At 41.4% G+C, this 21334-nt stretch overlaps 2 protein-coding genes across 7 annotated transcripts; one reads left to right on the top strand and one right to left on the bottom strand.

Moving 5' to 3' along the window:
• Positions 1 to 1036: 1036 nt before the first annotated feature.
• ccdc30 (coiled-coil domain containing 30) lies at positions 1037 to 13575 on the top strand. 5 transcript variants are annotated; one of them, XM_049753156.2, is made up of 27 exons: positions 1037 to 1175; positions 1788 to 1963; positions 2951 to 3133; positions 3485 to 3605; positions 3916 to 4106; positions 4440 to 4514; positions 4903 to 5059; positions 5226 to 5297; positions 5504 to 5619; positions 5687 to 5808; positions 5880 to 6072; positions 6268 to 6366; positions 6852 to 6980; positions 7077 to 7214; positions 7533 to 7711; positions 7826 to 8081; positions 8392 to 8562; positions 9090 to 9299; positions 9606 to 9763; positions 9839 to 9983; positions 10737 to 10858; positions 11010 to 11151; positions 11272 to 11408; positions 11551 to 11668; positions 11805 to 11854; positions 11944 to 12171; positions 12343 to 13575. In XM_049753156.2, the coding sequence occupies exons 2-26, from the start codon at positions 1949 to 1951 to the stop codon at positions 12137 to 12139; spliced, it is 3495 nt and encodes a 1164-aa protein (XP_049609113.1). In that variant the 5' UTR covers positions 1037 to 1175; positions 1788 to 1948; the 3' UTR covers positions 12140 to 12171; positions 12343 to 13575. The 5 variants fall into 5 exon arrangements, with proteins under 5 accessions (XP_049609113.1, XP_049609114.1, XP_049609112.1 ...); XM_049753157.2 differs by having other exon boundaries at positions 3916 to 4085; positions 11944 to 13575; XM_049753155.2 differs by having other exon boundaries at positions 11944 to 13575.
• A 212-nt stretch (positions 13576 to 13787) lies between these two features.
• znf362b (zinc finger protein 362b) lies at positions 13788 to 20736 on the bottom strand. 2 transcript variants are annotated; one of them, XM_049753162.2, is made up of 9 exons: positions 20581 to 20736; positions 18700 to 18763; positions 18290 to 18509; positions 17995 to 18099; positions 17443 to 17761; positions 16830 to 17054; positions 16665 to 16743; positions 16412 to 16570; positions 13788 to 16331 (listed from the first exon to the last, which is right to left on the bottom strand). In XM_049753162.2, exons 2-9 carry the CDS (start codon positions 18760 to 18762, stop codon positions 16215 to 16217), a joined length of 1287 nt encoding a protein of 428 aa, XP_049609119.1. In that variant the 5' UTR covers position 18763; positions 20581 to 20736; the 3' UTR covers positions 13788 to 16214. The 2 variants fall into 2 exon arrangements, with proteins under 2 accessions (XP_049609119.1, XP_049609118.1); XM_049753161.2 differs by having other exon boundaries at positions 18290 to 18536; positions 20581 to 20735.
• Positions 20737 to 21334: the final 598 nt, after the last annotated feature.

The raw sequence follows: 21334 nt of genomic DNA, 5'->3' as shown, positions 1-21334 counted from the left end.
GACGTTCTTTATTTTTATCCAACAAGTTCGGTGCAATTGTAAGGGTTTCACACAAGTCCCTGCTGCTAGATGGTAACTCTGCCAACAGCATGGGTTTAACTTTATTACGTAGCTACCACATAGCAGCTGCAACAAGGTCAATTGAAGTACAGCATCTCATAAAACGTGAAAAATGTGTCTAAATAGACCCAAAAGATTACATCGAAATGCTACAGAAGGAAAAGAAACAAATGATACAACTGTACACTACAGCCTCAACGTTGCACACACCCACTGTTGAAATTGTCTACCTAAAGAATATTAATTGCACAGTATACCACGATGCTGTTTTGTCTATTTGTCTTCCTCTGGTGGCGATGCTTACAAACTTCACTTTGGTATGTGTATTGAGTGTGTCCTCAGTTTAACCTCACTGAACACTCGCGTGACAGTACTCTGCTTGGAAATCACAGGTTTAATTTAGATGAACCAGAACTACTGGTTTAGAAGGCTGTGTGCAGATTTGATTGGCAGGCTTTACATAGAAATGGGAATTTTATTGACCAAAATAATACAATAAATAAAACAATAATCTAACATCCATATACATGAACTGGAAACAGTTTAACCAGGACACAGAGAGAATACAATGCACAGAGAGATAATAAATGTAACTCTTTAAGTAATGTAACAAATATTAGAATTTAGATTGTGACTAGGGTTCGGGTTTCAAAGTAGCGTTTGAAGTCAGAGTTAGGGTTTTGAATTTCAATGTTAGGGTTTCAAGCCTGAGTTAAGATTTGTAAGATTTCAAATCATGGTTTCAAGCCAATGTTAAGGTTTTAAACAAGGGTTAAGGCTTCAAATGAGTGGTTCAAAACTGGTGTTAGGGTTTCATGGAATGTTAAGTGTTTTAAAGTCAGCATTCAAGACAGTATTAGGCTTTCTACAAAGAGTTTTGAAAAAGAAGGGTTTAAATAGAGTTGTCCCGATAACCAGGGTTGGGTTTTTCGGGATGGTTTCTGGCTTGGGTTATGGTTGGCAGTGTTTGAAATCACCCAAACCAGACGGATGCTTGTCCCCCTCCTACAAAATGGTACGCTCCGTTGCCTAGGTGCTCGTGGAAGCCAGTTCACTTCGCTTCGTTTTAGCACGCACAACGTTACCCGTTTGCTTAAGTTAGTTGTCGCTGAATGGTGAGTAAAATATTTCACAGCCCTCAAGACACAGCTCCGAAGTGTTGCGTTTATTTTCCAAGTGTTCTGTTACCACGGTGGTCACCAGCTTGACTTCAGAGGAGAGTCTGACTAGCGTTAGCTGGATTAGCGTTAGCGCAGCATTTAAACTTTGCAACTCACTTTGTCATTTGCCTAGCACATAACCGAATGGGTGCACAGTAGATTAAACTGAACACAGGAATGTCGCGTTTTAAAATGTGCTTTCGGGGCTAAACCACATCTTGGCCGAGCTTGCGTGGGCAAAAGGAATGCAAGTGGTGTGTAAGTCTGCTGGGAAAAAAAACCTTGCTCCTCCTTGTCAGACATTTTGAAAATTTAAGAAAATAAAGCTACTTAACCCCACATTAGTTGCAAGAGGTGGATAATGAATGATGAGTAGAGGACTTTAAATACACTATGTAGATATCACTTGGATCTGTTTAAATCCTTACTTCAGCATCTCAGTAGATCTGTCCGGACTAATCTCATTCTGCTTTGGGTTTCACATTGGATCAAGTCCTCTTTAACAAGGATCACAGATTTTCAGACCGCTTCTTCCCATATAAAGGTTATGTTTCGTATACTCTGCAGCAACGATGAGGCGGAAAAGGAATTTTAAAGATAACTTTGGCACATGACATCCAACTGACGTACGAGGACTAATCATCATCTAGAACCCCTCCACCCCTCCAACCACAGAAGCCAGGCTCCATCCTTGCCAGATGCTGTTCCATACAACTTAATGTGTCACCATGGACCACGAAGAGGTAAACCTTTCAACTGTTGATGTGCCTGCTTTTATTAACAGCCTGCTTCGGTTTGTTTCTCTCACTCTATGACATGCAGTCAGTTGTAATGCACACTTCTGATTCGGCTTTTGTGCCTCTCATTGCATCTGCTTACTACTTTTTAGAATATCAGAATCCGCATGGCTGTGTGGTTACATCTGGTACCCTTGGTCACTATAGTTATCTTTTGGCTGCTCTTGTAAACGTTATCGTGTCATTCAGTCCCTTCCTGTAGTAGTATAGCGTAATTTATGTAGTGTTTAAAGACAACATGCCCCTGAGACATGATACACAGGTTGTTACAATATGCTGCATGTCACTGGCCACTCCTGGGGCCTCATGAGGGGCCAGCTCGAGTTACACGGCCTGTGAAGTACGGTATTGAGTTCAGCGACAGGTGTTTAGTGTTGGCACACCATTCTGAAGTTGTAGTCATCACCCATGTACTCTATGAAGCCAGCATCAGCTCCCCACAACACTGACAGGACTCTTTATTTTAATTTAATTTTCACTTTAATAAGTGCTTAATTTCTACATTCACTATACCCTCTTCTAACTACCCTCGCCCGGTTCGTATCTCGAAATGTTGGTAAGTATAGGCGTTCGTAGTACAGGTTTCACTGTACTTTTAAGAACCAGGGATAAAGCCCTGTCACAAATAGCAAAAAAAAAAACGTGAGTAATTGACACCAGCATACATAGTATTTTAGGGTGTTGTGAAAAGATTACACAAAATTTGATTCGGCGAGGTTTTCAGCATATAGCTAAAAAGAGGTTCCACAAAAAAAATAAAAAAAAAATAAAAAAATGGATTTGTCAATAACAAACCACCACTCGGCAGGGGTTCACTCTTTATTTAAATCACGCATTTACAAACTCGACAACTGGAAGTTGTTGCATGAGCTTTTGTCAAGAGTTATATTTTTTAAGGAATCCTGAAAAATGTGCTTGGTCTTTTGTCCTCAGGTGCATACAGAGCTGGACCAGATATCCGCACGGCTCCAGCAGGATGGGTTGCTTCTGGAGGCTAGTCCCGAAGAGCGCCAGTGCCACCTTTGGAGGCGGCTCCTGGACACTGAAGCGGCGCTGCAGCAGTCCTCCCAAGAGCTGTGTACTTTGCGCTCCCAGCAGGCCAACGAGATGAAGGAGGTAAGACTCTTTGTACAGATTGTCATGTTCCTACTCATTCAATAACCAATTCATATTGCTTAATTAATCAAACTGGTGAGAGAGATCAGAATCATTGCTGCCTAGACCACAGGAGGAAAGGGCCTATCGATCACTCAGCGCTAAGTTTGTTTTATTGTTGTTGTGATCAGTTATTTGTGTTTTTTTAAATTGGCTGTTTTGTTTCATTATTTGCTGTTCTTTTGCGCTTTAAGACATAATGACAATTTTTTTTCAATAGGTGAGAAACCTTGGCAGAGGTCTGCTTTTTACTTTTCTTTTTTTTTTTTTAATGTTTTTGTTACTTTTGAAATGTGTGCTTTTGCTTGTTAGGTGGACAGTTATGTAGAGCATATCCGTGGCCTGCTGCAACAGCGTGAGTGCATAACTGCTGACTATGAAAGAGACAATGAACAACTGCAAAAAGAGCTCCACCGCATCAGACAACAACAAGGTGGGTCCAGTGCAACCTTGCTGTACGCCACGCTAATGTACTGTATGAACGTATTCTGCTATTTACTCTGCTTACAAAAAATATTCAGGGTGAAAGTTTGGGTGAATTTCACCCTCACTAAACTTTTGAATGCATGTTACGTGTTTCAGTACTTTTTACACAACTTTCTGTTTTCTAACAATGAGCTGAACGGTGAGACTTGCAGCACGTTTCAAATTTTGCTCAAACTTTTTGTGAGTAGTCTGCAAATTATACCTGTTGTCCTGTGAGTCTTATTTCCCCGTCTTGTTTGACAAAACTTCTCTTATAGAGATTCAGAGCAAGGAGATGGCAGAGATGTTGGCACAGGAAGACCTTGGGGAGATGGGCTTGAGCAGCCCCAGTGAGCAGGTAGCTTACCTGCTGGTGGAGAGGGCAACACTCCTGGAGAGGCTTGAGGCTGCTGAGAGAAGGCTGGAGAGGCAGAGCTTGTCTGGCAATGTAAGGGATGTCCAGATACAGGTGAAGAACATACACTATTTAAAAGCTCTCCTTTTGGTCAATATATTTTGTGACTTTTATTATTGTCAGGCACGAAAAATGTGATTTTCATCATCATCTTATTTTTATGGTGCATAATAAAAGCACAATTTAGAATACAGTCAAAATATTTCCATAGTCATTGAGCCTTGACGTCAAGAGAAGAAATTATGTCACCATTTCATTATAAACTCTTTTGCCTTCTGCTGGTCAAAGAAACCAGTGTAAAGACTTCCCGGGCCTTCTTTTGTCCTCTTCTAATCTTAATGTATTGTCTGGGGTGTTTCTGCACACACCGGTTTTTGCTCTCAGCAGGGTTCATCCCAGACTCCATGGAAGAAGCTGTTTGGGCTGCACAAGTCTGCTCAGAACAAAAACAATATTACCCCTGTAGGTTCCATCTCAAGACTACCTAACTCAACTAACTTTGCCATGATTTAAAACAACAGTATCTTCTGCGGCTGGTTTCGCTGTGGCATTGTTTGTTACTACTGGCAGCTGCATGAACACAGGAATGTTTTTCCTCACTAACGTCCTTGTGATGAAAGCTGATGGGCTACAGGGCCACGTCGCAATTGCCAGCATGAGAGCTGTTTGTTGTTGCACTTGTCCAGGTGAATTGTAATACAACCTGTCTTCTGATAGCTCTCACTACTTTGCAGACGTGTGACGATGATGAACTCAACTCAATCTTCAAAATGCATGTCACTGACAACACCCACTTTAACCCCTCACAAGCCCCCTTTCTGATCAACCCGTCATTAATGCCTGTCAACAGGCACACAATGAAGAGCTGTCTCGTGAGCATAATGAACGCCGGCGGCTGGAGCGTGACTTGGAGGAGGCGTCAAGCAGGCTAGAGATGGCTCATCAGGAAATCCGAAGGCTCAACAATGAACTGGACATGGCCAAAAGCAACAGCCTAGACCCCTGTGGTGTGTTACTCTAAGAACACTAAATACTCCATGTATGGCTTGCAGGTCAACATGTCATGATTCTTCAGCTACTGTTTAGCTTCTGCTTGCAACTGTTTTGTCTCTACAGTCATCTGCAAGGAAATAAAGTGTATTTGTACTTTAAATACAATGTTTTTAATCTCAGGGTCTGAGCTTCAGGAAACACTCCAAGAACTAGACATTCTGAAGAGAGAAGTGGACAAACTAAAGCAGTGCGGTGAGAATGTGGACATTTTCTGTTTCACACTGTACAGTTTGTTCTCGTGGGGCGTTATTTCATCTCAGTGTTACTAGATTGTAAACAGATTTTCTTTGATGAGGGCTGGTTACTCTTTGATTTTTTTAAGTAATGAATGTTTGCAAAGTAATATGCTTTCAGTCTAAGTAATATGAACAGGATGTCTTTTTTTTTTTTTTTTTTAGATATGATGAAGCTTCAGCAGGCCAAAGACGAAAGGGACAGACTAGACGTTGACAACCAAAGTCTCAGGGAGATGGTGTCCTCTTTAGAGTCTGAAAAGAAAAAGCTTCTCGTGCAGGTTAGTTTTATTGTATAAGTCTTTTCAAATTTAGCCCAAACAGCAGCGTGTGATTGTGTTTGTCCAGTTGGAAACAAGGCACATAAATAAAGATGCTTCCTTAAAAGAGGATGGGAGGCAAAACGGCAGGTGCAGTGAGCTGCACATGTCTGGCATTTCAACCAAAGATTCTGATCCAACTCACAAACGGTGAGCGTGTAGTCTTTCACAATGCTCTTTTCGTCAATGGTATCATACTGACTCACCCTATTCTATGCCAGCTGTCATGCAGCGATCGAGGACAAACAAGTACAGGTGAGAGAGCTGGAGCGTCAACTCCAAAGGCTACGCAAGGAGCAGGAGGAATTGGAGGAGAGGAATGAGCAGCTGGAGGCTCTACTCGGCGAGGCCCAGAATGCCAGCAAGGAGGAGAGGCTTCGCCATGACGGAGATCTGGAGGGACTACATCGACGGGTAATGATCGGCATTAACCTCTCCCTCTCCCTGCAAAATACTGTATATTAGGGGAGTGATTGTTAATATTTTGACAGAATAATAGAAGGTTGTCAGTTTGCCATTGGGCAAGTCTCGCGAGTCCTTTATTCAGAGAGCGTTTAAGTTGGCATTTGGGGCCACCTACTCAGTAATAGGTGTGAACTGATCATGCAGATCAAAAACCTTGAGGGAGAGCTGAAGAAGCAGGAAACTCAAGAAAAGCTGTTAAAGAATGGCGAAGCGGTCAAAAGCACAGAGTCCTTCTTGCAGCTGGTAAGAAATGCTGTGTGATAAGAGTTATTGTAACAGATATGTCACTATAATGTAAATACATGAGAATGGTTTGTATTTACTGTAAACATTTACTTTTTTTATTTTTAATATTTACTTCCCTTTTTGCTTAGAACAAACGGTAGTTTGTTGTTATTATGTCCAAGACACTTTTGAAAGAAGTGGCAGGCATCATTTACTGAAAAATTTCAGTGTCCAAAAATGCAGAGCAATGTTACCTAAAAAAAAAAAAAAACCTGGATCCCAAATTTTACAGGGACTTTTTCTGTCCCATCCTTCCACAAATTTCAGTGGAGAGGTGACAATAAGATCTGGGTAAAAAGTAATGAACTGGCGCGCAAAGCAGCACCGAACTGATAGTCAATTTTGAATCATGACATGACTTTGAATGAACCTTTATGTGATTGTTTAGTGTAGAAAAGTTAATTACAATGAAACGGAATGCTTCTTTGTGGCTGTATATGAAGCACCTACGGGACAATGGCCCAGAGAGAATGGCTTTACTGGAAGCTCGACTGACTGAGGAGAAGGACTGGAGGAAACAACTCGAGCTCGACCTCAGTGCTGCTCAGGCTGCCTTAAAAAAAGACAAAGAGGTAATTATAGATTACATGGCTCCGTTTTATGTGTTGCATGTTTCTCACTGTGTAAAAATTGAAATGGAAACAAGACTTTTTTTCATTCCAATCAAGGCTTTGCAGATTGGTGAGAGAGAGCTGAAGAAGCTAAGACTTGAGGTTAACAGTCTCACGACTGAGTGCCAACAAGGGAAAACCCTCATCAAGGGGCTCAACCAAGTCAAGGGGGAAAAGGCAGTTCTGGAGGAGAAGGTTTACCAGATGTTTTATTCACATAGTAGAGTTGCTATATTTACAATGAGCTAGGCTCCCAACTAACTTTATTCCCATCTTGTTAGGAGGTTGCATGAGCACAGCACAACCTCGTTTCTGGGTCTTCCTGCAATATATTTTTGTTGTAAACCAACACATGGAAAGCAGGACTGAGATATCATTCTATGCTAAATTTGACATGCATAAAATTTGCAATTTTTATGATAGAGTACACGCTGGGGTCTTCTAAAACAATCAAATCAGGATATGCATTGAATATTAAAAATAGATATGTTGCCATGACCATTTGTGTTTCAGTTAGCCCAGATGGAGCGAGCTCACCGTCGACTTCAGAGTGAGTTGGAGCATCACAAAGATGCTAATAACACCCAAAAGAACCTCCGGGATAACAGAATACAGGTGAACCAGCTGCAGGAGCAGGCTGAACAGCTGACCAACCAACTAATCAGCCTTCAGAAAGAACACAGCAAACTCAGGTCGGTGGAATTTCACGTATGGCTTGGAAATGCTGAAAGGAGAGAAATGACTGGCCCATGAGAGGATGGCTCAGCAAAGCTTTCTTGTTTGGCTTACATTTTTACCTTGCCCAGGAATGAAATGGCCTCTGAGCAGCGGCAGGTGGTAGACCTGCAGGCCAAAGTGAGCGACAGCATCCAGAAGAAGCTGGAGGTTGAAGAGGAAAGAGTGAAACTGCAGCTTGAGATACAGCACCTCAAAGAGCAGCTCCAGCAGCATCAGGGACAGCTCTGTTTGGATAATAAAACACTTTGCGGCCCCCTAAAGTCACTTCAATCAGAGTCAGTTTTTGATCCAGTGGAGAAGACCAACGAGAAACGCTTGGATCAGGTAGCTACATTGAATTTCTTCTGGCAAATCCTTAAGTGCAAAAGAAATCCTATGCCTTATACTTATATATAATAATTATGTTTTATACAGTAGTTGTAATGCAAGATTCATATCAGATCGTGAACAGATTTATCCCTAAAGTGACGTCCTTAGCATGTTCTAGCATGTTTTGTGCTGTTTTTGATGATCTGAATACAGTGCAAGAGGTGTAATGCTTTCTTCATTTTTTATTCAGCTGGGTTTGTATTTTACCTTTAATAAAATCTAGATCGGGCATTTATATGATTTTTTTTTTCCATCTCCTCATTAGTCCCTGGGCATAGTCCTGAGTCAGAAGGCAGAGGAGGCTAAACATTTGAAGCAGGACCTGCAAAGGGTACAAAGTCTATTCACCTCTGCAGAACGAGAACTGCGCTACGAAAAGGAGAAGAACTTGGACTTGAAGAGGCACAACACCCTGCTGGACAATGAAAAACTCAAGGTGTGTTTTGTATTCATTGGACAGCTGTGTAGTATTTCTTAGCTAAGGCTTGGTACACTTATAAGAATTTTTCAAATCTTAAAAGATTTTGAATGCAAGTTTTATACAGAAAAAGACATTGGGTAAGACATTTTATTTTCTGCTGCCTCCTCGTTGGTCAGTTCTTTGATTGGCTACATTCCATTCTTGCCACAGTTTACGGAGTCAAAATTTAAGAGTAGTTTTGCTTACCATACACATGACGTTTTTAAGATGAATATTGGCTAGGTTTCTTGTTTAAGCTTCTCAGCCCTGACCTAATTTTGGCCCCATTATCAGAACAAATCCACTCTTAACACACCTCAGACGTAAGGATAATTTCATAGGACAATCGTAGAGGACATAAGGTTGTCGGGTAATTGACATCCTTGGGCAAGAAGGTGTAAGATCAGGACAATCACAGCCCAACTGTCTTCGTGTGTACCCGGGCTTAAACTCTCAATGGAGGAGTGATGATACATTCAAGGAAATCAAATTGGCTCTTTTAGATTTCTGCAGAGCTGAACCAGGCACAGACGAAGCTGGCCCAGGTGGAGCAGAGTCTTCACACTCAGATGGCTGCATCAGAACGTCAGCAACAAAGAATCAGAGAGTTGGAGCTGGAGCTGGCACGCAATTCAGCTAATCGCAGCGTCGCCAAAAGTCTGCAAGAAGAACTGCAGGCTGAGAGAGCAAAGGTCATTACTGCTGACAAAAAGGTCAGTAGGGAGTGGAGGAGACTTAAGCATTTGGCTTGACCACTATTTTTTGATTAAAGACAAATAAAGGTCATTGTCCTGATGCACACAATGCACGCATTACATTTTAGTCTCTAAATCTAGAAAAACCTTGATGGTTGTGTTTCACCCGGCTGATTTTGGTCAACGTCTGTGCTGTCTAAAAGTTCTTTTTAAAATGTATTTTACAGGTTATTATCAGCAAACAAGCTATTTCTGTTTGGTTTTAACAATATTTTAGGTAGTGAGTAGCGCCGGTTTGTCAGTTGCATTTGATTGTACTGACAGGTGGTGGAGCTGCAGCAACAGCTCAAGACGACACAACACCGGCTGCACATGGAGGAAGCTCGATCCAGCGAGAGCAGCCGCCTGGAACGGGACAGCAAAGATCTGTCTGACACTTTAACCTCCTTGAGAGCTCAGCAGCAGGATGACCAGATCAAAAGGTCCTAAATCAGAATGGCCAACCCAATGCCCCGTCAATCTCAAGCTGACCTCATCCTTTATCTTGTCTTTTTCAGGAAGCTCTTAGAGCAGCGTGAGGAGGAGCTCCAGTCCCAGGTACATTCCCTGAGGTTGAAGGAGGCCTCGCTCACCAGAACCAATGCCGAGCTCAGCCACCGAGCACAACAGATGGAGGCAGAACTTAATAAAGCCCGAGAGGAGGTACAGAATGCCGTATGTTGTTACCACTAAATGACATTACACACAAGTACGTAATTACCAATCATGCACAGAGAACATTAAGGTGCTAACTTGATTCATTATAGTTGTAAGACAATGCACACCGACAAAATGACACTTTACAGCGCTGTCGTTGAATTAATAAAATTTGTTGGAATGTGGCATATGGTCGGTGTATGTAAATAACCCAAAATGTCGTCTCATGAAACAGATTAGCGGTGTGAAAAATTTTTGTGGACCATTGCCTTTACAAAAAATATATCTTTTTTACATGTGCATTGTTGGAATGAAAGTCAATATTCTAATACTTTTGTCAATAATTTGTCCCTGGAAGCTTTAATGATATTTTGTGCAATTGCAATGCTTTGAACTTAGATGAACATCACTGAAAATACTGTGGCACCATTGACCTACATTGCTATGGTATTAATTGACATTTTATATTTAGATTCATTTAAAGCCACTCATTAGAAGAATTTTGAATGTAATATGATTTTTTCTCAACATGAAATACTGTTATTTAAAATTATGAGGATCATTTAACTGCAATGTTTATCACATTTTTATGATTGTTACTACATCTTAATTCTTCATTTCCCCCAGTCTGTTATTTTTAATTCCATGCTGGTATCCCTGATGTTTTATTTTATTGCACTGTATGGTGTGCACCCCAGTGTGAATCCTGAGATGTTTTTGTCCAGATGAGACTTGTGTCAAAGCTTATTTGTCTTTCAGATAAAAGATGATCAAGCCTCTTGTCGCAGATTGAAGGATGATCTAGCGGCCAGTCAGCTAGATTGTGACAGAATGCAGGGAGAGCTCAAGCAGGTTTTCCTGCAATTGAATACATACGTCAGGTGAGCCCAAATGTTATTCTAACATGAAATGCAACGTAATATTTTTTTTATTATACACATTGTCTCAGCCAAATATGATCATAGCATGAGTCACATGCCTAACTGAGATGTCAGATAGCAATATTAAGAGCTTCATTGCGACTCCAACTAGGAAGTACGATGAAAAACAGAGTAGACACAAGAGCAAACTACATCAAGCCAAGCAGGGCTTTCTCCAAGCCACTGCACAGCGGGACAACACCATCCAGAAACTTGAGAATGACTTAGCCCTGGCCACCAGTCTCTTGAACAAGGTCAGCTATTACGCTGTCACATGCCACCATCTTGTGTAACTGACTTGGATGCATGTCCTGGCGCAAAAGTGCATGACTCGTGAATTGCACAGGGTTTTACAAATCCCCTGAACCTTACAGGAAAAGGAGAACATCCATAGTGTAATGGAGGAAAATGAGAAGCTTCTGGAAGAGAGGAGGAGGCTCTTGCTGAAGATAAGTGAGGCGGAGGAACTGGGCAGCAATGGCATGAGGGCAGCATCCACTGTCCAACATAGGTATCATTCTGTCTTGTGCATATTTACCATTCTTGCCATTGAGAAGGACTTTGCCTCACTTAAACGACAACAGTCAACTAGGTGATAATAGAATATCAGTATTCATAGTAGATGAACACAGTGAATATTGTGTCCCTCCAAGGGTCATTGTCTTAGAAGCAGAAAACGGGCGACTGCAGGATCAAACTCTAAGGCTGTCCAATCAGGTCAGTTCCTTGGAGCGTGCCTTGAGGAATGCCCAGTCCTTCAACAGCAATGAGGTAACGCACACAAACGAAGTGTTCTAGCTCAACATCTGATTGATGAAAGGTGACCAATCAAAGAGGCATGGCTCAGTGCTTTTCAGTGTGTCCCTCTTCTGCTCAGTTTAACACATTGATGATGTCATTTGAACAGAATTCCAAGAAAGTTTTTTGTGACAGCATCATACAAACTTCAAATTTAAGGTATGGATGTCACATGAGAGAAAAAGCATGATTTGAATGATTTCTTTCACGAGACGCGTTCTGCCCTGTCTCACATCTGTATTCACCAGCCTCACGTCCAGTCCCTATGACCCTTGGAAGTTATTGGACGCAATCTCCCGCACCAAATGTCAGCATACGTCGGAAGGCACGCGAGCATCTGTCTCCATGCAGCAGCCATCAGAACAAGGCTACCTGAACCTCGTCTCCCCATTGCTCCCTCCTGATGCTATCCTGGGAAGTCCAAATAGCAGTGATGACGCATGAGGCACCAGAACCTGATGACGCAAAGACAAAGGGTAAAATATAAGTGGAATCAAATGTAGGGGTTCACTGATCACAATTTCTTGCCCATCACCCATCTTTACAATGCTTGACCTGCTGATCCTGATTTTGTTTTTGCAAAATGAAAAGCCTATTAGTAATCGCACAGCAGAAGACAGTAGCTGACTTTTTCCATACCTCTGCAGAGGGAGATGAGATTGATGGAGAAGATCAGATTTATTTCAAGGGATCGCCGATTCCCCAAAATTAAGGAAATCAAAGTCAAAGTCAGCACGGATTGATCAGTGCACTCCTAATCAAAAGACTATAATAATAAGAAGAAGAAGTTAGAAGAATATACCAAGAGAAGACTTCCACTGCATTTATTGAAAAGGGGATAAAAATGGCAGATTATGACAAGAGAAAGATAGGACAAAATTATGTCTGGCCAGTGAATGTTGAAATGATAGTACCTGACTGAGAGTTCAAACAGCACTTTACAAAACAGTTCAGTATGTTTACATTTAGGGAAATGTAGCCGTTGTGAATAATTTGCATTTTAACCTTTTTTTTTTTTTTAAACCACAATTTGTAATTTGGTGAAATTTTGCCAATGCATTTAGTGATAATAGTGTTGCAGACACTTTTGCCTGTGATTATCCATGTCATAGTATGCACTAAGCAGCCACAACATTCTGCCAACTTACACTGTATAATGATGGTAAAAACAGGAGCTACATCAAATATTTTGCCTTTACTAAGCGCTGGCGTTTAATCCAATTAATTTGTAGTCTTTATCAATAAGGGCTCTTGGACAAAGTGCATCATGTCATTATCTTGTTTGACCAGTTGCTTAGGGATAAACAAGGTTAAATCAAGTACCTAGGGTGTCGCAGTGCAGTCGAAAATGCAGGGTGGGCATTGTCGAGTAGAAGACCTATAGCACGCTATAGGTAATGTTTTATTTTGGTTGACACATTCAGATTATGTTGTATTAATTTAACATTTATTGTGCAAGTGGTCATAATATTGTGGCTGGATGATAACTATACCAGGCGTCTGTCTCTTCACTGCTCATGCTACTCCAGTATTAATGATGAGATCATTTTAAACGTCAAAATGAATGCTGCTTCTTTCATCTGCCTTGAGTCTCCAAGCATGATTTGTTCATTCCCAGGAGACTTTGTGAGAACAATTATTACTCGTAATAGAACACTAAGTAGGACCTTTGTTTGATACAATCACCAGTTGCATTTATTTTATACAATAGGTACAGAAGGAACCAGTTTTGGCTTAAATGTGCCAAAATGACAAAGTGTGACTTTGTCTTGCTGCTGTGTGTCAAGGTTCATAATTAGCAGTGTGCGTAAAATTCAAAAGAACCTTGACTCAATGTTTTTATTATAAACTATTTTCATAAATAAAGAACTTTACACAAACTGGCTTTTTTCATCTTGCTCCACATGTAGACTCTCCATTTCAGACAAAACAAGCAGATTGCGCTGAATTTAAAACAGTCTCTTTATTAAACAAGATAAAGGTACAAAGCTTTTTTTTTTTTTTTTTAGTTTGAACATTGCTAACCCATAGGTTACTTTTCAGTCTTGGTTGTGCATATTTAGTTGTCTAGAAACCGTATATGAAGCCACAATGCAAGACAAGAAAATGTTTTAATAAATCTACTCAGTATTTTTCCATAGAGAAACTCAGGTTAGACAGTTATACAGATTACAGCTCCATGCAGGAGGGAAGAAGAAAAAGCAATGTTTACAGGACTGAATACTGCAGAACACAATACAGAATAATGGAGATGGGATGATAACACAAGTTAAGGCTTACATGTAAAATAACAATATAAAAGATTAATAACATACAAAGGTAATTCCCCAAACAAAACCTATTTATGAAACCTTTAAAAATAGATATTATAAATGAGTAACGCGTTATACAGTACAGCAAAAATGAACAGCAACATTCTGCCCATTATCTCCAAAGACAGAGAGAATTAAGTTGAAGAGGCAGGGTTTGTTGTTGGTGTAAATGTCAAAGTTGCCCAGGTCAGTGATTTACTTGAGTCCTGGACTCAGACTTCTTAGTTTACAGTTTACTTTTGTACATTGTTCACGTGGTTCCTTCTCGGACGTGACGCCTTGCTATAGCACCTTTCCTCTAGTGCCTTGAAGGATACAACATACCCTAATAGTACCATCAAGAGCTTCAGAAGTACAACAGAAACAACAAATACTATGGGCAGTTGAAATAATACTACGAGAGAAAACGTAAATGCGGAAGGCGTCATGAATCTTGGCATATACAATACATTATAGAAAATGTTCACCACAGTTCACTTTTTCCATTTTGTGTTACCTTCTTGAAAAAGAGTGTAAAAAATCTCACTTCAGTTCAAGTCTGTCATTGCAAATTTGCACACCAAGTATTTTCAGGCCTATAGATCATGTCAAAACGACTTGAGGTAATTAGTGGGCAGAAAAATGAAGCTTCAACATTGCTTTGTGAACCAATTATAGTTTTTGACTCCTCTAGATAAATTTTGGTTATAAAGAAAGGAGTTTAAGAAATGGTAAGTCAGTGTGCTTTCAGTCCAACATTGAACAGAGAGTGCCAGTTTCAGGAGTCAAGAAATACAACTGGTTCATGAAGCAAATATGAAGCTTCATTCTCCCATCACTAGCTGTAATCACTCCTCAAGGTCTGTTAACAATGTACTGAGCAAAGGCTGTGAATACTTCTTTACTTCTTAGGTAAGCTTTTCCCAAAATTTTATCATTATGTGTGTAGAATTGAAGAAATAAAGAATTGATTCAAATTTGTAATAAGACTGTAAAATCACATGTGAAAAAAGTAAAATGCTATGAAGACTCTCCAGATAAACCGTTAAAGCATCATGGATGTTTGTTTATACTGCAGTTCATTACATATGCATAAAGCTTCTGACAAAATCCTTGCTGTACAGTTGCTGGAGTTACTTCACATTTTGGTCCAATGATTTGTTAATGCTCACTACTCAAGTAAAATTAAGTCGATACTTTTTTGTTTAGATATGTTGTTTTTAGCCGGGGTGGCAAGTATGGCTGATTAGTCCTGGCACCAGTAACGTGTGAAGCTCATACTTGTAAAATAAAGCTTAATAATTCAAGACTGGCTTACAACATATGGCACTAGTTTGCAGGGCGTGGAAGAAGGGCAGAGGGAATGGTCATTTATAAAAAGGTTACTGTGATTGTGTGATGTGATCACCATGGTGACATCAAATAAGTGAGTGAAGGATTGAAATGGGGTTGAGAACTTTGCTTCCCTTTATGGATCTCTATGCCTTCCATCCTCACGTCAACAAAACAATACAATCTTTGAATGCTTCCATTGTCACCTACGATTGCCTCTTGAAATTTCGATGACCCTGTAAACGTGTTCTTGAACAACCATGTGAGTAAAACAACAGGAAGAGAATAGTTTTTTTTTTTTTTTAAAAAACACGGTCACTGCTCCTAGCTGCCACAGATAATGCCCTCTCGCATTTTCCCCAACCAACATGATTTCAACAATTTGAGCCATAGCAACGAGGCCTAAAAAGTGCTTTAAGATTCTCTTTGGATGTCTCCAGAACACACCCAGCAAACATTTTACTGTACAGCTTTATCAATCATTTTTCTCAGAGAGGAATTTATCATCTGGTATATCTCGAAATCCCATTTAATGGAGAAGGAAGAAAAAAATACAGAAATGTTTGATGGCCAATTGATCTGAGCCCGTATTCATGAAGAATCATCTCCTCCCCGAGAGGACTCTTTACGAAAAAGTTTACATGATGCGTACGAGAAAGTGCTTCTTAGATCTGACGCACGACATTATTTGCCACCTCGTGCTTATCATCCGGACCACATTAGCTGTATTGTACATTCACTAAATGGCGCCCCCGTTCCCGACTCTCGCACTGAATGCTTACGTCAGCTGTCATAATGCTAATTTAAGCCTTATGTAGATGACCGCCACCGCAGGGCCTGTGAAGCTCACGCCTAATATGGGCGCTTAATAGAACCGATACTGGGCGCCAGGCAGCTCAGATAAGGGAGATCCGTATGGGGATACTGGGGGACTCGGTCCTCTCGGGGGAGTGGTGGCTCACTAGGTGTTCCACCACTGTGTGTTTGGACATGTGCTTCATAAGGTAAGTCTCCTGCAAGAACAGACAACATACATTGTGAGAATCACAGCGACGGACGTAACATTTCGTTATTGCGCACTTGGTTTACTTACTGAGGTGTAAGCCCGGCCACACATGCTACAACAGTATGCCTTGGCGTTTTTGATTGCGTGCGCCGACAAGTGGATCTGCAACGATGCAGAGTCGGCGTAGGCACGGTAGCAGTTGGGACATTTGTACGGCTTGTCTTTATTGTGCTGCCTCTGGTGAGACTGGAAAGACACATTTGTCATCATTCCCAAAGCCGTCGCCATCAACAGGACCCGAGACTTATTGTGTGTCACCGGGTGGCAGAAATAAACCCACCTGGAGATTGGACAGTTGGGTAAATGCCTTTTCACATCCGGGGTGAGCACATTTATAAGGCCGGTCGCCGGTGTGGATTCTGCGACAAAGAAAGTGATTATTCCTATTTGACTTTGCATTGTCAACTTGTGAGCTCTCTTTAAAGGCCCGTGACAGCTGACTGACCTGGTGTGCTGCTGCAGATGTGAGAGCTGGCGGAAAGAGTTCTCGCAGTAGGAGCAATGGTAGGGTTTAATGCCCAGATGGATACGCAGGTGCTGGGACAGGTAGGAGGCGTTGGCGAATGTCTTGGAGCAGTGCGGACACTTGTGTGGTTTGGCCTCTGTGTGGGACTTGGAGTGGATCTGCATTTCTGATTTGGTCAGGAAGGTGAGTGGGCACACTTTGCACCTTTTAACAAAAAGACCCAGCATCAGCTCATTGGTCATTTTGTCTTAGGTTTCATTTTCCTCCCTCTACCTCTATTTGTTCAAACTTAATTACAAAGACAACAGTAAATGTGAGCTCCACAAAAACATGCTTATTAATGCCGATTGATTTACTATCCTCTTCGTGAGGCACTCATCCTGTCAGGTCAGTGACATGTTGACGCCTCAATGAGGAAGCGCGCTCTTGTTTATCAAAAGCCAACTTAAATAAACTTCACTTGACGGTGTTTGGAGAGCTGTTGGGCCAATTTGGTGTTAGAAAAAGAGAGATCTGATTCGCTCTGAAAGGTGTCAATTGGGATGCAAATGACCTCTACATGGTGAGAAAACTGCAGCTTTGAATGTCCAACCTGTATGTTTTGCCCTCTTTGGGTGCCACAGTGATGCAGCCTTGGTCTGCCAGAATAGGATAGGGGACTACCAGCAAAGGACCCGACTGGTTCTCAGCTTTGATCTTCTTTCGTCCCCGTGGTGCCTTGGGTGGCGGGCCCAACAGTCCCGCCAAACCTCCAACCTTCATGTGGTCCATGGCAGGACCAGTAGCCAGCCCAGAGATGATGTTGACTGAAGGGGCGCCACCCAGGCGGTTCTGACTGCTGGAAGTTGGCGTTGTGGGGGTTAGCGCATCGGAGGTGCTGTGACTTTCGGGTCGGGATGAAGGAGCCAGACCTATGGAGGTAACAGGTAGGACATTGCTATTATTATTATTATGACATTGAAGTGTTATTTACTTGACAGGTAACTCAAGGTAGTTTTTATTTTTCATTCCAAATACAACCTCAACTTTCTCTGAAGTGTCTCTCCTATGTGGGCACTCATACTGACACAGGACCAAGCAACACGATAAGGCAAATTTCAGCTTGGATGTCAGTATGTTTTCCTGGCATAAAAATCCGCAGTACCTGAGCGATGGTTGGCGCGGGCGTGCTGCTCGCTTAGTTGCCTCATGTGCCAGTCTTCCCATAACCCTTTAGCCTTCACAGCCGACTTGTCGTCCATATTTCCATCTGGAAGTTAAGAAGGCGAGACCAAACGTTACTTACATCTTTGACCAACAAAGTGCAAGACAAGTCTCGACAGACTTTTTTTTGTCTTTATTGGGGGGTTATTGGTATAAATAGATGTGATAAAACTGATGGAATTCCATGTGAGGAATTAATGATTAAACCATGACAGGAGATGAGAAAAGTTGGCTACCTGGTCCAGAACCGGAACGAGCATGCAAAGTGATATCCGACTGCTGCTGCGGGTGGTGGCCCGGCACTTGCTGCGACTGTAGTTTGGGAACCGACATCGCATGCTGGGAGCCGCCGCCCTCGGGGGATGAGGTGGGCAACAGCAAAGGTTGCTGGGAAGGTGTGGAAGTAGGCGGCATATGCAGGGGTCGAATCTTCTCGGCCATCAGTTGCTCCTTGATCTTGTTTATGAGCACCAGGTTATCCAGCTGAAAGGGTTAACGGGTCATGCTCAACAGAAAACTGACAGATGATTGTCATCAGATATCAAAAATGAGCTTTGATTTAGTTGCTTTTTGTCAGAACTGACCATTCACACATGCAAACAACAGAAGATGGAAACATCACAGTTAAGTGATATGGCTGACTTACCTGGCCAGGCATGGATGGTGGTGGCGGCCAAAAATAAGGGTTGTTAAATCGTGGCTCTGCCATCCTACAATTCAAAAAAATTAATGAGACAATAAGATAAGAGAGGTATTGCTCAGGACGATTTATATTTTTAATAGATTTGATTTTACGCAGCTTCTGTAGCTCTTAGGCTGCTTCAACTAACAACATGGCTGGTAAACATGGAACGTAAAAATGAACACCTGAGATAATGTGGTTGCACAAGTGTGCACACCCAAAAATGTGTTTGTGTTCCGAATTATCCAATCACATTCAAAGTCACAGGGGTCAGCTCATACCTGCCACCATTTAAAGTTTCTCTGAATACCACAACATAACATTCAGATGTTCTAGGAAGGCTTTCACTGACATTTGTTATCAGATCTTACAGCAGAAGCCATGGTCTTGTAAAGAGCTTCCACACCATCAGAAGAACCTCATTGTTCAGACATTGATCAGAAGATGTGCAAAATTCCAAAGCATTAAATTAGAAATACAACAATTCATTGATTATTATACTAATTCATATTGTTTAAATGATTGACTCATCGTTATAAAAAAAACTCAGAATTTCACCCTCTATGCAGAAATATTCACAGTCCTTATGAAAATCATTTTTCTCCAAGGACAAGGCATTGGGGCAAATATAAACATACTTTTATTTGGGAAAACAATGATCGACAATTTTGCCTATTTCTGACATGTTACAAACCATCGTAGTAATTGAATCATAATTTATGATCGTGTATTTTCTGCTCTGTCAATTTGAGATGCGTTTTGATACCAAGGGGTGGAAATCAAAATGTTTTTAATCGTTTTTTCTTTGTCATTGATTAATCGAGAAAATAATGAATAAATTATTAAATGATAAAAATAACAGTTTGTTGCTGCCATACATAAAATATGAGTGAATTTTGCAGTTTCGTTAAATGTTGGTTGGTTGTATAAAGAAAATATTATACACGGCTATTCATAAGATTAAAAATGTGACAAATTGAAGCGTCAAGCTGTAATAGAAGTTTAACTGCGTGCGTGTGCAGACTGCTACTCCGAGTTGCCGTTCAAACATTTAAACGTAATCTAAATTTAAATACAAATACTGGCGTGCTGAGCCGTAGTGGTGAGCTTTGAAATACAGTTTTTGTCTTTTCATCTGCCCTTTCTGATGTGATGTTTGTATTTCCGTAAAGAAAATAGTTAGTCGACCTTTTTTTTTTCTTTCTTTCAACTTTGCCTTCATATGGTGTTTGATCACCTCAGAACACCCATCCGGATGTGGGGGCTTTTCGGAACCCTTATTTTTTACCAGACCCGTACGGTCCATCTGAAAACATTCCCAGACAAAAGAGAAACAAAAATGGCAGCCTTATTTTTATAAGGCGGGACGCCATATTCTGCAGTCTTTTTCTCCCTCCCCCCTCCCCAAAAAATGTAGTGAGTGCGTTGTGGCCGAGAACGTGTGACTGTTTGTCGCGTCCATGTTAGCACGATGGCTTGTTTACGGCCCCTTGCACAGCTTTGAATAGCCCGGCCTCCCCACCCCTTAAAAAAACTGACACTTCCTACAACAACCATGCTCTGTCGAGGGGGGAGGGAAAAGGGGGAAAAAAAGCAGCGCGGAAACAGACAAGATGCGGTCGCAAGCACAACGGTCTATAAACGAACAGCTTTCTTTTTTCTACACAACGCCTAGATTACGCAGTGAAAGGGCGACGTTCCAAATCCCACTTTGTTTAGTGCGTTTTTTTAATATTCTGCAACTTTTGGACGAATGGTAAAGGACGGCGGCTTGATTTTTTTTTCGTGCACGGCGCAGTCGTTTGGATTAGAAAAGACAACAAAAATACATGCACAAATAAATACCTTTGGTCCTGACTGCAGGTATTGTCTTGCGAGCACAGCTTTCATATACAAAAAAGGCTGGATGCTCTTTCTGCCTGCCTCCAGTCGGGGCAACGCTTCCGGGTCGCTTTGTTCACTTCTGGGTGCCACTAGTGCTGCAGCCTCAATGGAGCGGCAAGCACGCACACACGCACCGACGCGCACGCAGTCGGAGAAAATAATTTGTTTGTTTTTTTTAAATAACTCTCTGACCTACTTTGATAGCACTAGAATAGACTTCACTCATAAGAATGTTTTAAGTCTGTCAGTGATTTTCAAGGGAGGGCATTAGTACCACTAGATTATTTGAGATTTAGCAAAAAAAAAAAAAAAAAAATATATATATATATATATATATATATATATATATATATATATATATATATATATATATATATATATATATATATATATCTCTCAGGGTGCTGGACTTGGGATGGAACCCTCCATGCATGGTTAGGAGCGGATGACGTGCTCAGTGAATGTCTCAGACAATGGGCATCAAAAGAAGATGAGGTGCTGGAGGGACCATCATGGGAGGACAAGCCCCTACATGGGATGTACCACCGAAACATAGCTGAAGTAGCTGATATCCAGAAATCCTACCAATGGCTAGAAAGAGCTGGTCTGAAGGACAGCACAGAGGCACTGATCCTGGCTGCACAAGAACAGGCCTTGAGCACCAGAGCAATAGAGGCCCAAATCTACCACACCAGACAAGACCCCAGGTGTAGAT

Source organism: Syngnathus scovelli, chromosome 2 (assembly GCF_024217435.2).
Source record: "Syngnathus scovelli strain Florida chromosome 2, RoL_Ssco_1.2, whole genome shotgun sequence".
Taxonomy (NCBI): Eukaryota; Metazoa; Chordata; class Actinopteri; order Syngnathiformes; family Syngnathidae; genus Syngnathus; species Syngnathus scovelli.
Note: the sequence above shows the minus strand (reverse complement) of the source record. Positions and strands in the feature narration are given on the sequence as shown.

What these genes read in the sequence shown, in the direction of transcription:
- ccdc30 (XM_049753156.2), top strand. An exon ending in TCTGATCCAACTCACAAACG is followed by an intron (nt 5,809 to 5,879) that starts GTGAGCGTGTAG and finishes ATTCTATGCCAG; the next exon opens with CTGTCATGCAGCGATCGAGG. An exon ending in CCACCAGTCTCTTGAACAAG is followed by an intron (nt 11,152 to 11,271) that starts GTCAGCTATTAC and finishes TGAACCTTACAG; the next exon opens with GAAAAGGAGAACATCCATAG.
- znf362b (XM_049753161.2), bottom strand. Translation starts at nt 18,762, where the DNA reads ATGGCAGAGCCACGATTTAACAACCCTTATTTTTGGCCGCCACCACCA. An exon ending in AAAGAGGGCAAAACATACAG is followed by an intron (nt 17,055 to 17,442) that starts GTTGGACATTCA and finishes TTTTGTTAAAAG; the next exon opens with GTGCAAAGTGTGCCCACTCA. An exon ending in CATCTGCAGCAGCACACCAG is followed by an intron (nt 16,744 to 16,829) that starts GTCAGTCAGCTG and finishes TCTTTGTCGCAG; the next exon opens with AATCCACACCGGCGACCGGC.